This window comes from Seriola lalandi, unplaced genomic scaffold (genome assembly GCF_002814215.2).
Source record: "Seriola lalandi dorsalis isolate HSWRI2012SDOR001 ecotype SW California unplaced genomic scaffold, Sedor1 jcf7180002054144, whole genome shotgun sequence".
Classification (NCBI taxonomy): domain Eukaryota; kingdom Metazoa; phylum Chordata; class Actinopteri; order Carangiformes; family Carangidae; genus Seriola; species Seriola lalandi.
The window spans coordinates 375,279-392,633 of NW_019524697.1; the positions used below are offsets into that span (position 1 = coordinate 375,279).

The 17,355-nt window shown below is 42.5% G+C and overlaps 1 protein-coding gene across 4 annotated transcripts in view; it reads left to right on the forward strand.

Moving 5' to 3' along the window:
- The window catches only part of stard13b (StAR related lipid transfer domain containing 13b), a 60,181-nt gene that overhangs the window by 24,985 nt on the left and 17,841 nt on the right, over positions 1-17,355 (forward strand). The window contains exon 1 of one of the 4 annotated variants that reach the window (XM_023403567.2): positions 3,043-3,424. The exons of 2 other annotated variants lie outside the window; for them this stretch is intronic. In XM_023403567.2, the coding sequence (XP_023259335.1) occupies positions 3,301-3,424 (124 nt within the window). In that variant the 5' untranslated portion in view covers positions 3,043-3,300. Of the gene's footprint in view, positions 1-3,042; positions 3,425-9,558; positions 9,777-17,355 lie in introns of those variants that run through there. One more of the 4 variants, XM_023403566.2, reaches the window with a different exon arrangement.

The following is a 17,355-nucleotide window of genomic DNA, read 5'->3' on the forward strand; positions in this document are numbered from 1 at the left end:
GGGCCTGGTGTAAGACCTCTTGGCCAACATCATGACCCAATCGCGGAGGAGAAATCAGTTTCCTCACATCTGGGATTTTCCCACTGCAGCTACGGGACAGCATTCCACATCAGTCACCAGACATGGACACAGGCAGCGCACACAGACACAAACTCTGGAATTTAGTGCACAAATAAATATGTGTGTTTATCTGCATGTGTTTATGAAAGAGGGGGGAGGGAGATAGTGAGAGAGAATGGACTAAAACTAGCCCAGAAAATGTGCCAAAAGTTTTTTTTTTCAGTGCAAAAACGGGAAAACGAGCGCTCTCCAAAAACCTGCCCGGCCAAAACAAACAAGTGGGTGAGTCAGCGAAGGGAAAACATTCTCAAGCTGATTGATGTTTCCTCTCCTTGCATCTGCTATTACTTCCACTGCCAAGGACCTCCAGAGGCTAAGTCATCGTCTAGCCACAATGATCCTCGCTGCGATAATGCCCATCTTTATTGTGCGAGTGGTTTCTCTTTTTTCGAGGGGACAGAGAGGAGGCTCAGCGGTGGGGCTGTGTTTACCTCTCTGGTGATTCATGTCGAGAGAGGTCAGAACCTTGTTGCCGCACTACCTCCATCACTTTTACTCTCGACGGCTGACAGGGACGGTATTGTCCGTCTGTCCGTTCCGGCCTTGTCAGTCACTGAGCCTGGAGATTGATTCCTTGTTTACAACTCTGACATCTAGTACACTCATTCATTATCCTGTTTTCAGTTCACGTCACCCCAAACCAGTCGGGGGATTAGTAAGACGATGGACAGGTGATGTTTTGACGTTCTTCTTTGAATCTGTGTTATTTTAGTAGGTTCATGTCTTCACTTTTGTAGGAAATGGAACGCTGGTATTATAATGAATTAAGATGGAATGTGTTGAATGTTTTGGGTTTAATTCGCATTTAATTATAATTATATTCACTCTCAGCCTTTTTTCTTTCTGGGCTTCCTGGTTCACGTGACCAGCAGAAGAAAAGGTGCTGACCCTCACCCTTCCTGAAAAGTCAGAGGATCAAATGAAACAGGTTCTCCAGACAAGTGTGTGAGTGTGTGTGTGTGTGTGTATTTTCTGTCCGCCAAGCTGCATTTTAGCCTGAGGTCAGAACAAGCCAGGCTGAAAATAGTGTCATGCTGATCATCACTTGTGACCCAGGCTGAAAAAAGCATCTATATTTCCCCACATATCTTTCATTCCTGTGACTCAGAATAACAGTGACAAATTCAGCGAGATCCAATTAAATGCAGATGAAAAGCTGTCACACTCCGAGAATTATTTAGTTCCCTCGCTGTGAACGAGCAGAAAGTTTTGATCTTTTGCTTCATAGGAAGCTTCAGTCTTTGATGTTTGTGTCATTTGAGTCTTAAACCTGAAAAATGAAGATGTAAATCTTTTCAGGACAGATGAAGTAAAGATCATAAGAAGGTTCTCTGGGTCTCTTACACACAGGTTTCGGGTCTTCCTGACTGACACATCATTTCAGGTTTAGACAGAGCAAATAGAAAACTGAGCCCTTCATTAATATTCTCCCCTCAGCTGCACACTCCTTTGGCACTCGGATATCTCACTATGTGACCTTGTAATAATGTGTAAATCACCCACCCCCTCGGTGGCAAATGGGGTCTCTGTCTTTATTGAAATGAAGTCATGTTAGCTCAGCTTCATAGGGAGAGGCCAAACTGAGGTCAGCAGAGGTTTGTTCATTTAAGAAACTGTCAATCTCCAGCCAGTCACTCTGTGTTTATAATGGTATTAAACCTGTTATAACAGTAACCCCAGCTGGTGACCAAGAAATTAATACAGCATGATATGATATCATCACTCTTAGGTCATGCACTGGCTCAATGGGTTTTCAATAATCGGAGGAAATTCCTAAAATAATTGTGGTATAATGATTAGTGACATTGCTATCTTGCAGGCAGCAGCAACTGTATAGAAGAATGGTTGTTTTTTTTTCTGTTGAGTATCTGCAGCGCAAGATATTGTGACAACAAAAAATTAAATGTTGCTGAAACTGAACCTGTGTTTTCTGTTGAAGGGCGTACTGACTCTCACCTACCAGGGGAGAACTCGGTGAGCTCTCATTGAGCTTTAAAATAATGGACGACATTGGCCTGAAGTGAGATTTAGGTCAAAATCCTAATAATAGCTGTCAAATCAGTCCATGCCAATCATATGTTTTAAAAGGGTCCAAAAAAAAAAGGCATATGCCTACCTGCTGCAGTTAAAAATAATACTCCAGACAAACTTTTACAATACTCTTACAATTTAAAGGAAATTATGATTGTACTATATTAAATTATATAATTGTTGGTGCATTATTGATCATCAAAGACAATTACCTGGGACTATAACTATAAATGAACATTAGTGTAGTGCTTTATTGTAGTCTGTGCTCACGTGTTATAGTTTGTAGGATGATAATGAAGTGCGAGACAGGGCTGGTGTATTTTATAGCTCAGTTTTGAATTGTGTCATTTGAGAGCTACGGTGTGTGTGTGTGTAGTGGTGGCTGTGGGGTGGATTGAATGGTTTGCCGCTTGTGATGCCTTCAGGTGTTCTGCGTAAAACTCACTACATACTTGGATTGGAAGCTCTCTCTGGTGGTTGTTTGATTCTAGTGAACTTGTGCTACATTTTGCTCCGGTAGCAGACTGGGAGAGACTGACCTTGGACAAAGCATCCAGAGGTTGTTGTATCTTACATCACAGAATTGTTGCAGATAGTATTTTGTTGTCTTTCGCTTATTTGCAGCTGTAATCTCAAGGACAATTTATACACAACAAGGGTTTTTTTTTTTTAGTTGGAAGAACACTATGGAAAATGCTTTTTAAGTGTTATGTTTTTTTGTTTGTTTTGTTTTTTGTGGATGATAAGTGCCCAGCTGTTAATTGCCATAGTTCCCGCAGCACTTGAAAGCATCACGATGTTTAGCGCTCGCTGTGCGCGGACCCCTTCGCACACACACACAGACGCACGTACACACACATCTGGTGTGAAGTGTGAAAGTCCTGTCCTGGTGCTTTACTATCACTGTGTTACTTTTCCTCACCCTATTCGCTGCTTCATTGATTTCTGATTGAGAGGAGTAAATTCATTTTTCCTTTCAATATGTTTACAACTGTATCTGAAGCCCGGGCACCAAAGTCAGGTCTGCTGCTGAAGTAGGAAAAAACTTCAATCCGGGAACAGGAAAGGTGATTTTCTGTCGCAGACTTAAACACGGGTTTGTGTGGGACGAGGAGGATTTTGTTATTATGTCCGAGAGGAGGATTTGCGATGACATCTAGAAGAAACTCAGCGAAACTGAAGCTCCGGCGGTCTTTCAGCGAGCAGCTGCGGAGCTCCACGTCCAAAGCCTGGGATTTACTCTGGAAGAATGTCAGAGAGCGGAGAGTGGCAGGTCAGTAGCCCGCTGCAGGCAGACCCTAGCCCGCTGAGAGAGAGAGAGAGAGAGAGCGGTGGAGGGGTAACCTCCACAGCAAAACACCTAGGTCAGCAAAGTCATTTTAATTTAATGGTGCCAGTAACAGGGATGACATAATTCATGGTGTGCACTTAGTGTCATTATAGTGTTGGAGTAAGAGTTTTTATAGAGTAAAGAAAATTAAAATGAAAATTGCATTAATTTGTCTTAGCAGCCTACTATTGTTTTTTTTTTTCTTCTCTTATGTTAGGTTGGTCGGTCGGTACAGTGTAAAACCATGGTTCTACTATAATGGATAAATATTAAATGTGCATGCGGTCCACTGCAAAAGTTCATATAATTTGTCCGCTGCTGTGTTTGGTCCAGTGAACTTAAATCCTACCGATTTTAACCGCATCTAAACGACGTAAGCAACTCATAACCTTTTGCACACGTGTAGGAAATCCTTAGAAATAATGTAGCTGCAGTGTTCGTATTAACACAAGCTTTATCCATGAGAGATGCCATGTGCCTGGAAACACCGCAGAGTGGCGCTGATGGGCAGTTTTTACACGACATGAAATATGAGTGAGAATGGACTATATCATCTCCCTCATTTGATCTGTTGCTCATAGCAACAAAAAATTAAACTATCTATCTATCTATCTATCTATCTATCTATCTATCTATCTATCTATCTATCTATCTAAAGTCTGTATTCACTGTGACAATGTTGCAGCTGTTTGTCAGTCATAGTTTCAAATATAAACATGATAAGATGGATCCATGTTTGTCCTCCATTGCCTTGTTTGCTAATATGAATACCTGGCTGTGAATAAACTTGGACAAGCAGTTTCCTAGCAATGCGACTCCAATGAAATGGTAAATACATATTTACTTTAACATCTTAAAATGCACCTGTGCCGGGTGCAAGATATCTTGTTCAGACACACAGTCGCAAGTCATTTATATGAAATTATGCACAAGAGATCTGGTTTCATCCCTTTGATACAGCCAGTTAAAGAATGGAATTATGGATTAAAAAATTTAAATGAATAAAGGCAAGATTTGGCTTCAGAGAATCTCAGGAAAAAGACAAAAGTACAAGTGACATATTATGTTGTGTTGGGAAAATGTTTACTTTGATTTTCAATCTACTTTGAGAAACACCGAAGATTTAGATGTTAATGCCTGCAGCAATGATTCTGTCAAAGGTCTGTGACAGTGTTAACAGTGGGAAGCAATCATTTGTGCAGTGGCCTAAGTCTACCAGTAGGTGCAGTGAACAGTAGCTCCTCATGTGGAAAAGCCACATGAATTACAGAAACTTCACTTTAAGCTCTGAAGTCATACAAACAGAGACCAGATGTTGTGTGTGACATGTCAGAAAGTATCTCATGTCACCGGTGTGTCGTCTGTGTTTGGCAGGATTCGAAGCTGCTGGTCAAGTTTCACGCGAGGCTGTGTATTTTGTGCATGAAGTTTGATACATGCTGGCCTCAGCTGTGCAGCCTGCTGAGGCACGTCACTGATGCAGCAGCTGAGTCCTGCGTTGTCTGGATATTTGACACATTAATCTTGCATTCTCTTCCATATACAGTATGTATCTCAGTGATGTGTGCCATGCATCTGGCAGTCTCTGCAGTCCCGAGGCCTTGAGCTGCTTGTATACACAGAACGATGGGGTGGTGGGGGGGGGGGGGTGGCAGATGACAGATGGACTTAAAGTTTGACTGTTTTTGCAAGGAAGTTTGTTCTTGGATTGCTATAGATTTATATTTGTGCAAGGGTTTTTGTGCCTCTGTGTATATGTAGATCCTGTGGACTGGGAATGCATACCTGATGTGTTCTGTGGGTCTGGCTGCAGAAAAGGTTTGTATCCTTTCCAAAATGGATTTTAGGGAAATCAGAGAGAGGGAACCTGGATTTATGTGAAATTTAGGTCAAGTGCAGTAGACCCTTGACAGCTAATTCATAGCTCATCTGAAATGGATTTGGCCAGACAGTAAGGAAATCCATGTATGTCAAATCACAGGAGGTGACCCATGTAGAGCCAAACACTGATGGAGGGCAGCTGTCTCAGGAAGTCAGATTTCAGTGAAAGCTGCATAAAATCTTTTCGCACATTAAAGCGCTGGCTCCGAGTACAGAATCTATGATACATTGTTCAGATTCAGACTTTTGAATGTGTCCTGCTGTTACGTTGAAGGTCACTCCGCAGTGAGCAAATATTAAAAAAAAAAAAGCATAAGCTTCCTCTGCCCTTGTGTGATTAATAGGTGTTAATTACAGTTTAACTGTAAAGCAGGAGCCAAATACTGATAAATGTGCACTGTCAGACTCTGCAGATAGATTTATATCAAAAAGCTCTTTTTAGTAAAAGGGGGCCATGCGTGAAATGTCTTTACTTCTGTATGGGCTTGACTTTGAACTGAGGCAATTGCTCAACACTCACACATAAATGAAATATCAGGATAGTGCAAATCACTATTTAATCTTCATCCCTCAGATGAAAGTTGGGCTTTTCATCCGAATCATTCAAACTGCAAGTTTTGAATATTCATCACCTGATTTTAATTGAGCATCAATTTAAAAAAAAGAAAGAAAAAAAGCTGTCTTCTTGTAGCAAGTGGGCGTGACTCAGCAGCATCATCAACATCAGTCTGAGTTCACCCTATCAGGCGAACATTAAGAACTAAAGATTGTAATTTCTTAAGTAAGATTTAAAGATTAACATTATCAAATGCTTTTGAGAAGTCAGTAAAGAGAGTGGAGACAATATCATCAGCTACTGGAACTGCAGCTGTGCTTGTGTTGTGACCAGGCTGAACAACAGACTGCTGTGTTGTGGCGGCTGTGAAGGTTGTGAGTCTGCGACAGTTTTTGAATCTACTGGTCGGTAATTGCTCAGATCAGTGACATTCCCACTCTCTTGTAAAATGAGGACATGAGGATGAATTATACCCGTTAAAAAAAAACTGATTAAAGATGTCGGCCATGTGCGAACCAATAAAAGGGAGAAGAAAGGGATAAAGGTTCGTTCAAGATTTTGTGTGTATCACTGTAGCATTGATCATCCATGATGCCTCTTGCATGTGTTTTAGCATCTGCTTAGGTTCTAGCTGCCGGGCGGTCTCTGTGGTCTGAGAGACTTTCTTGTTCTTTGTTTTCCTCTCTGACTCCTCAGTGGAAACACTGTGTGTATGTTTAGTATAGTCACATAAAACAAGACAAAAAAAAAAATCTTACTTGTACCATGACCAACGCAAGTCTTAAAATGCCTTGATTCTGAAAAGGCACTACTAATACTTGTGTTCAATACTCTGATTTTCTAGACATACTCTGCAGATCTACTGAGAATAACTTGGTAATGTACTGTATAAGTGAGAAGCTTGAATATCTTAGGACAGACCTCTATTTGGGGAAAACCCACCAGCTTCACGCAGCTGTTCAGGAGTCCTTATTTCTAAAGAGGAGATTAAAGTGAATAATTATACGTGCAGTCTTACTAAAAGAGGCGACTCCGGTTCACAGTTGTAGTGCAGCTGAGCACCTACTGCCACACTAAATAACCAGGCGTTAAAACGGCTTCCGAACCGCTTCAAGTTACCTGGATAGCGGCTCAACTGGGCTTGCAGTATTAAAGTGCAATTTACTCCCAGACCTGAGCTCAGAATTCAGACATTTGGTGGCTCATGAGGTGGAAATCTTCACTCACACTGGGGCTATTCTTAAGCCGTAACCACAGGAAACATAGCCACACCAGAGCCAGGACTGCCCAGTGCAGATTACATGTGTCTGCTGGTGAATCAAACCACATCAGAGCAGTGTCTGAACCCCACTCTGCTGCCTCTGCACTCATCGTCTGTGGGTCCCGAGCTTCCACTGCATGATTCAGAATCTAAGTTTTCCTTTTATGATCATACCTGCCTGGAGCTGAGTGCTGGAGCAGAGGAGGAAAGATGGATGGAAATGCACTAAATGCCTGTGTTACAGCTTTGGCTTAATTTGTCATCACACAATAACACTTACTGCCACTCAGTCTGGCCGGACGGGTTCTTACACAGTCAGTGTTTGTGCGCGTGTGTTTAATGTGCGTCTGGATTCCTGCTGCCATGCTGTATAGTAGTTGAGCTCTGAAACCCAGACGGAGGCGTGTTGGAACAAGTTTGATAAGGGCTGGAGTCACTGCGCCTGACACACAACACTCCTACTAAGGACAAACCGCAGCCATTTCTTCATGGCATGCAGAACAAAGTTAAACACAAAGACATGCTGGGGATCTCGTGGATCTTTCAAAATCCCTGCTGAGGTATTTGAGTGCTGACAGAGAGGAAAACACCATTAATCTCATTCATTATCATGTTTCATAGCAGTGGGTGATTGATTCTGTAACGCAATACGTGATGCATTTGGTGAATTTCTTTGTCTAGACAAGGAGGGAAGAATAAAGAAAATGGGGTCAGGGAGACCACACTGTCGCCGACAAGCTGTCAATCACTTTTGCATCTGACACGTTAAGCGATCCCTTCACTCCATGAATGAACACAGGTGTTTGTGTGTGTAAAAAGTGAGTCACCGCCCAGTGAAATCATCTAAATAGTGTCACACCATCACCTCGTACCTTAAAAAAGCAGCAATCACGTATTAAAATAGCTCCACCTCAGGGTGTGGGGAGGGCCATTAAACCCAGGAGAGCTTTATGAAAATGTGCAGCGGGCCCTGAAGTGTGCTGCTGAATTGTGGTCTTTGTGAGCTTAAGCTAGGCTGGATTTTGCCAGCCAGGTAAAGGAACAGACAGAGGCTGTGTTTGACTTGGTGTCTTGCCCGTTTGTGTTCTATTCACATGTATGGCGCCATGCTTACACTACACAGACAGGTCTGTATGCTGAGGGCCACAGACGGTCACAGGGAGAGTGGCAGGCGCCCGGTCTGGCACTGGGCGGGTCTGTGCACTTTACTTCAGGTGTGAGGAGATTGTTGTTCCATGTTGTAAAGCGGCTGATTCAAGAGGAATTTTCAATCAGAGCAGCATGAGTTTTACTTTTCAGCAGAAATGATCATCGCAGTATGCTTCTGTTTCACATGTTGCCAGGGATATCATTTTTTGTTTGCAGATGAAATGCATTTTGGCCTTGACTCAGTTTTTTTAATTCTTTTTTTAATTCTTCCAGCTAGAACTATATCCGAAGTCACAGCTTGATTGATGTCCATAAGCCCATATATCACTTCCTGTTGGTACAGCACACTGGCTTCTCCTGACTGAAATAACTGTGTACTATAAAAATCAGTAAACAGGGTTTGTTACATATTATGAAGCTAGTTACAACTTTATGCAAAATCTCAGATTGATTGACGTCTGCTGGTGCACATCTTATAACACCTCACGCGTTGCTGTCTTATACACTACCTGCAAAAACTATATTCTATGAACATTAGTCTCTGGTAAATACTAAATATGTTTTGTATGTATGCAGGCACTAGGGGAACAGTGTCCAGTGAGGCTTTAATTCCTGTCTATTGAGGTCACTGGATGTATTCAAGCTAAAAATTTCTTGTTCCCCTGAGGAGCTGACACTTGGAGGAGACCTGCTGAGAGGCCTTCCTGCGGCTGGAAGTAGGGGTTGTGTGGTGGGGGTGGGGGAGCAGAAATTAGCATTCTCAAACCAAGAAAACAACTTCTCCCTCTCTCCGCTGTAGTTTCCTCTAAAGTGGCACAGACTCACTCTCGCCCAGTAAACTTGGCACCTGTGCGCCCGGGAACAGCAGAAGAGTTGTTCTAGTGCAGGGCGGGTCCAGAAACCACTATTTTTGTAAGCCCTCCCACACCCCTCTTTCTTCCACTCCTGCTCTCCTTACTCAGCTCACAGGCATTCCAATGGTATTTATATTTCCCTCCAGAGCAGGGGGAAGTCGACAAGCGTTCACACAGACATTGGATTCAGCTCTGCAAGGTGGGCAGTACTCCCACTGCTTCCTCGCAATTGGCCTCCCTGTGGTCACATGACACGAAGAGAAAGACTGTGTGTTGGCACTCCTCCCCCTAGGCTCTGCTCTGCCGTCCCTCTCAGCTCACTTTTAGGCTCTTTGCGCCTGTATGTGAAGTTTTCTGTTGGTTGGAGAGTGTGTGGGTTAGTGTGTATCAGCCAGTGGTCAGGGGCTTGTTTGGGATACAGTGTTCCAGTTATGTTTCGGGAGCTCCCGGAGTCCACAGGCAGCGAGTGTCTGGGGAGTATGACCCCAGAGACTCAGGATATCTACCTGAGAATGGACCATCACCGCAGACGCTCTGGGTACAGGCTGGGCAGGATCATTGCCAGGCAGCAGCTACTCAAGAGGATTGCTGGAGGTAGGAGAGGTGTTTGGATAGTGACAGTTCAGACTGTGGTCTTTTGGTTGGAAATCAGCCTTTTTTTTTTTAGCTTTGGCTGAAGAACCACCTTTTGGTATTCTGTTTAAATTCACTCCTCCTCGTCATACACCCAGGAATGCTAGGAGTAACGGCCAAGCAAGCTGGTAGTCAAAACACGTAGTGAGTAAGATATGACACATACATCTGAATGTGAAAGGATAAATGCAGGATGACCTGCTGGCAAGTGAGCAAGGGCATTGTTGTGTTTGTTTGGGATCAGCTGATTACTTTCGTCAAATGTCAGTTCATATCTCTGGCTTTTCACCTTGCTCGCTTGTTTCCTGATAAAGTTGAAATTCAATAGAAATAATCTTTGGAAGACAAATATAATGGTAACATAGAGTGCTTGTGTGTGTGTTTGTGTGTGTGTGTGTGTGTGTGTGTGTGTGTGTGTGTGTGTGTGTGTGTGTGTGTGTGTGTCAATGCAGACGAAGCCAAACTTGACCTTCAGCCAATAAGTAGTCAAGGGTGCGGTTGTGGTAAATAATTGGTATCACTGACTACAATGGACACTGAGGTGTAAAGCTATACAATCAGTTATATAAGAATAGATAAGCCCGGAGTGTAAACAAGATATATCAGTGAAAGTGTCGCCTGACAGTTTTACAAGCCTTCGGCTCATATGTGGATGGCTGGATGTGGCAGGAGAGCAGCAGTTTTTTTTTTTTTTACTAGAGCAGGGCCTGACCTTTCATTCAGCTTTCTCCAAGGTCTGTAACCTCTTGTCTGTCTTGCAAGTACCTGGAAATTTGATGTCAGTCCTGGGAGGGGGCAGGGCACGCATAACAATAGAGAGGACAAAGCTCATTCTACGCCCGTTCCCTCCCTCCTGTAAGTGTGAGAAACCTGGTGCTGGATCAAAGGCTGGCCGCATTTCATAACAGAAAAGTCATCAATAAGAAACTGATGGCAACCCACCACTGAGCTCTCCTCTCATAGCCACACAAACCAGAGCATGAGTCTGATAATGCAGCTCCTTGTGTGGGGAAAGAGGATGGAGGCAACTCACGAGCCATGTTTTGTGATAGTGACAATGTGAGGGATAAACAAAGTTTACTGCTGGATTGATGTGTCAAGATGTCCCTGAGCTGTGTGTGCGTTCGCTTGTTTTCAGGGGGAAAAGCTCCATGATCTGATGTTTGCAGGCGTGTGCAGTCATGCCACCTGGCATGTGTTTTCAGATTACAGATGTCTGGTCTGACAGCAAACCAACAATTTAAGTCGTCTGTGACAAGGACAGCAAATATCCACATGTTTGAAGAAGGTTTTCAGATTCTTTTATCCATGGTAAAAGTCATTTTAACACCGTTTACTTGCTTGGTTATTGTCAGGTGTGACATTTTAAATACTTCTAAATATGACATGCTTTGATTTCACTGCCGTCTCAGGGGATCATTGATATTGATCCAATGTCGTTGCACAGCTTGGCGTTTCAAAGTGACCAAGATAACATTAGGCTTTGATTTCTCCTCAATATCATATATGAGTCTTGTTAATATTTTATATGATAGTGTATATGATCATGATCCTCAACTTCCATATAAATGTTAGCTGTTTCAGCTAGATACAAGCAGTAGAAATCACAACGTCAAATTGTAATACATGCATAAGGAAACTTGTGTGTGCCGAGGTGTGTTATGTTCAGACAGTTTGTAGACGTGTTTAACTGTTAGAAATGTGCTTACAGTAACTAATGAGAAACACAGGCGATAAAACACGGTAAATGTTAACGTTCCAGTGAATTAATCCCACATAATATCAAGCAGTTTGTTTAAGACAGTGAACACAACAACTACAATTATCTCCAACAGTTTCTAAGAATATAAAAGGTTTAAAAAAAAGCTGTGAGAAACTTAACGTGTTTCACATCTATTGTTATCTGCTTTCTTAAGTACTGCCATTATGCAATTTTCTTGCATAATTTTGGCTATTACATTTTTTTTATCTGACTTGCCTTAAATGCCTCAATGGAGCAATTTTCTTGCAGTGTGGCAGTTTTTCTTAATTTTCCCCAGGGAACAGTGTTCGTCGCTTTTCGGATCTCACCTTGTGTGATGCTGACGTTTGAGTATTTTAAGGGACTGACGGCGGAGTGCGCAGAGCTGCAGGATTGATCTCCATGCGTTGCAGTGGCTCCTGCATTCCAGCTGGCCGGCTCTGTTGACATAGCAGGTTGAAAGTGAATGGGGGCCATGGTGATGGACAAAGTTACTCATGTATTGTTTCACCCCAAATTCCAGGGAAGCCTGTGGGGTCTTAGTCATGTTTCCGATTTGATGGCCTTTCAAAGCCACCACAGCTTTGTGTGTGGGTTCTTGTTCAGTCCTCTATGATTAGCCATCGACTGACTGAAGATCCTACTGTCCGAAAAATTCTGACCACAGTATATCTCAGAGTCAGTGGATATAAATGCACGGCTGTGTGTGAGATGAGATGGAAAGAAACAGACGTTTGAGTGCTGCACAGTGGGATTGTTGTGCAAGAGAAAGGGCTTGTTTTTTATTGTGGAGGAATGTGTGTCCTTTCCTGAAAATGTTCCTCAGATTTTGGAGGAGTTTTTTCCAGACTTCATCACTATGGAAGGGCTACTGTGTTTCTGCAGCTTTCTGCTCTCTGCACCCCAATTCCTCCCTCCTCAGCCCATCTGGACTCCAGATTCTCAGGATTTCTGCGCCTGTTGCTGCTACTCTTGCATCAGAAAAAGAAATGTTGCAGGGCCATATTTAGCGTATTGTATGTGTCCAGTATACCTTTAATCTATGCGTGTTACACCGGTCGTACACAGGCCAGTGCTTGTAGGTCAATGAGCTCTTCATGGCATCATAGAGAAAAATCTTATCTAATCTTTTATGTTTGATCTTTGCAGTTCATGCTTGTGCATAAAGCTGTTATAGTTCATAAATATATATTAATCAGGTCTCATAGGGGCCATTGTTTGCACTTGAAAATCTTGACAGTGTTTTGCTACTGGCTATGGAATCAGTTGAGATGTACTGACGTGTGTTTCATGCTGGGAAATTGACTGATTCAGTGGGGATTTCAGTAAATGTCAAAATATGATTGAATAATTTTGTTCATAATATACCCATATATCGTTTAGAACTCACATGTTTATTGCATTTGATGGTGGTACTTCAGCTGTTCTTCTTGTGCACCAAGCTGGAATGTAGTGACGCATCATTGACACAGACAATTATTAGGTTTTGGGAGTGTTTGCATTTAGCAATGGAACAGTCCTGGGAACGTCTGGGCTTCAGTAGAAACCTTGAGCAGCTGAAAGCTACACCGTGACTAAAAGCTCGCTCGCTGACTGTGGATGTTTAGTCCGCTTCCTCATTGAGGAGCTGTTGTGTGTCAGACAAGAAGCTCTGTCCAGTGTGACCCCTCCATGGCCCTCCATGCCTTATTGACCTTGGTGCAGCCAGTGGGCTGTGATCTCTGCCCTGGAAAGGTCATTAGTGCCTTCTGCCCTGGTTGAGGACATTGAGTGTTTCTTGTCAAATGACACAAGTTATTGCGTGGCAGCTGTGTGCTCGTCAGTGAATCTCTCTTGTGTCCTGGAGTTACAAAGTGTGCCTTTTATTTGGCTGTCATGGCTGAAAGGCCTGTGTCTTTCAGGTTGACATGCTGTCAGCCACATTTGTTCTTCTGCTGGCACATATCAGTGTTTGTACTGTACATGCTCACTACTAGACTTACTTTTTGCTTTATTCAGGTGTATTTAACTGGAAATTTTATGATTTATAAAGATCAACTGCTTTATCTCAAGGTTCAGAGAAGCTTAATGACTTTTCTTGCAAAGTTTAAATGCACATTATCATCAGAGAGGGAGAGAAGCAACACGCTTCTGAGCAGGATAATGTGAGTAATACTAACACATTTGATTTTAAATGCTCAGCACAGAGAGGACAGGAGCACTTGAGCTTGTTCAGAGGACAAGCTCTACCCTCCCTCCTTCTGGATGGATAATTGTTCGAAACCAGCTCTGAAAAGAGGTTTGCATTGTTCTGTCTTTTTAAGCTGCAATGGTAAAAAGGCTGTTCAATGTAAGGAATCTAGTTCGACTCTGCCCTTTCCCTCTCAAGACTCCTCTCTCCAGCACCCTGAATTATTCATCAGCGATCTGCTACGACGTGTGGGACGTTAGATCATCTGAGTGTGAAACAAATATAACTGCTCCTTCATTCAAACGGAGGTTTGATGATAAGTGATGATGTAGCCTCACACACTGTTTACTTAGTTCACATGAACCCAGATTATCTTTTATTCATGAACCTCTCCACTGTTGATGGGATTGTTATGCAGATTTTGTTTGTTACCTTCAGAGGGCAGTAAATAACACTGACAGGGAGTCAAAAGCAATTTTGAAAATGTGATTAGCTGGTAGTCTGCATCCAGTCATCACGCTTCATAATTAAATCTATGGCTCGTTTTCTTGTTTCTTGCTTAAGTTGCATGATGATTCTGTTTAGCAGATACTAAATGCATATTAAAAGAATGAGAGATTAATACCACGTCAGCTGTGTGATTGCTCAGTCATAGCATTGCTGTGTCGTAAATCCACACTATACAGGATTTCTAATGAAGTTTGAGTATGTGGTGTGTTAACACGGTGAATAAGTGACAAGATGAAGTAAGCTCAAACTAGACAGTAAGCACACTAAATACACTGAGTGTTTAAAGATTCTGTCAATGTCCCACAGTGCAATGCGCAAAGGAAAAAAACAAATTGTGGGTGAACACACCCAAAAAAAGGAAAAACAGGGAGTGTAAGTGTTGTTGTTGTTTATTGGGCAATTACAGTCCAAGGTCACAGTTTCACATATTGTATATCCTGTTAGTATAAAACAGAAGAGTATGCAGATTTTTTTCCATGTGCTAATTGCAGCAGTAAATATCTCTGACGATCAGTATGTAGAGCATACTGTGCAGATTCACACATGCTGGTGTTTGCATGTTCTCCCTGTGTAACTGCGGCATGTGTGAATGTTTATACGTGGGGCAGACTGACACTGAAGAGGGGAAGAAATTTAGAAAGTGCATGTATGTGTATCATTACAACTGTCTACGTCCTTTTCTCAAATTCTTTGGCTAAAGTAGCAACACAATTACAGATCCAATTTCCTCCTGTTTAAAACCTATACACATAAACAGATACTGTATCATGACATTTTGATATTGTAAGAATTTATTTTGGTTATTGTGATATTTTTTCATATCTCTGATATCTCCTGTTTTGCTGAGCAGGCAAAGAGTAAAAAAAAAGATGTCCAGCTGAATTCAATTCACAAAATACAGACAAAAACAAACAGAGCTCGACCTTTTATTTTAGATACATGCTTACACAGATGAGCTGTGAACAGATCTGATGTCTCTACACCTCTGAGTGGTTCCTACTGTACGTCCCACAGTTCACCAGCCTCTGTGTCTCAAGCCAAAATGTGCAAACAGTTGTTTGGTAGCCGTTGGTAAATTCCCGCACTGCTAACAAAGAACAAGTAAATGATTTGAAAATCTTGTAACAGCCGGGAACAAACTGACACAATCCAACCAGCCTCCGCTAAAGGTCACATTCATGAAGCTCTTATGTATATTCCCATTTTTTGCCTGTAGGTGGCAGGCTGAGCTCATAATCCCTGCTGAGAGGGTTTTCTCCTGTGTGTGAGTCAGTGTGGTTTTGCAGTCAGAGTAGCTGACAGCTGCCACATGTGCAGGGCTAATCATTTACTAAGTGCAGATTTCAGAAATGCCTCGGTTGCACTGTAACAGGAACGGAAAGTCACATATTAACAAAGCCACGATGGAAAACTTGTCCTGGTTTCAGGTCTTCTTACATTCCACATTAGAAAATGCTGCTTCACTGAAAAAAGCCTTATTAACCTACATAAAGCAAAGAGGGTCAAAACGTATTTAGTGTACTAATGGTCAATTCTTAGTCATGAGAAAGATCATTTTGAGAGTGGTCTTGGGATCCAACCTGCCCTTTTGAAGCTGCTGCAAATTAGTCTTGAAAATAAAAGAAGAATGTAGAGATATTAAATTACATTGAATTAAATTAATTACATTTCATGGATCCAAACATCCACATCTGCTCATTACAAAATAAATATGTTTTGTATGAATATGTGCAGATAAGTGCGCATAACATGCTCCGAACTGATCTCTGTTGATTAGATAACTGCTGTTTCAGGCTCCACTTTAAAGGCTGTTGAGCTGTTTTCATTTCTGTTCTAATATATAAATATTAATAGTATTCATCATCTGCACGTAAACCAGCAGTTCAGCGCTCGGCCGCCCTCCTGTGGTAAAATTGCACAGTGCGTGTCATTAGCTGGAAAAACTGACAGAGGCACAAAGGCAGCATGCATACAGACCACAGACACTCAGCTACTGTCGTTTCACTTTATGGGCCTTTCAGGCAGAGGGTGACTGTCTGAACACAGCCTGTCACATGGCATGACAAATGGCCCTGTATTTTCTATTAGTGCTCTGTGTTTGTCTGTGTGTGTGTGTGTGTGTGTGTGAAGCAGAGACTGTGAATGCTCTGATAAAGCAGAACAAACACTTAACTCTGCCTATGTGTAGCATTCTTGATAAGCCACGCCGCACCTCATCGTACACAAGCGTACGTGCTGACAGTATCATTATCTGTGCTGCGACTCGCACGTCTGTTGCATGAGTCCTGTGAGGCTCCTCTTGTGGCCGTTCACTTTGATGTCGTTAATTAGGACCAGCGTCCCGAGGGATGGCTCTATGCTTTTATTGTGGAGGTCCTGAGAGGGCTTTCTCACGGTAGGGGCCCTTGTTCTGACATTGGCCCCCTCTCTACTCTCTGACTCTCGGAGGCCATTCCCAGAGAAGGAGGGAACCCCACTTAGTCCCCTCTGGGATCCAGTCCAGATGAGAGGGAGGTGGATCTAATGGAGCTCTGCAGGATTCGACTTCAGAGGAGTTTCTTCTGGATGTTTTTCCTTCTCCTCTTTTACCCGTATCCTGTACTTTACATAGCCGTGTTCACACATTAAACATCATTTGTTAGTGTAGAGTATTTTTGTACTCACCGGCTTCCTCTGAACTTAAAAAGGGCTTTCATTGTGAGACGTTTGATTTGTGTGGGTGCCAGGACTTACGGAACATGTGCTGATAACTTTCCAGTCAAACTTTTTCCATGTTTGAGTCTAGATTTTAGGTCAGCTGGCTGAGTGTGTTTGTCAGTAATTCATTGTTATGCCCCTTCATTTGTGTTATATGGCGCTCTCGGAAAACCAAATTACAGTGTTTACATAGGCTATCAAAGGGAGGCAAGAATTACAGCCACACAACCATATATTATGAATGGGAAAACAGCATGACATGGCGAGGCACGCAGCCTACTGAGCTTTACATAAAACAAGACATGAATGGATTCAAATCAGGAGGCACACAGAGAAAAAAACACACCTATAGGGAACTTGTGGCACATGTTCGTAGGGCTGAAGAAGGGTTACAGTTAACTACATGACCACATGGGACACTG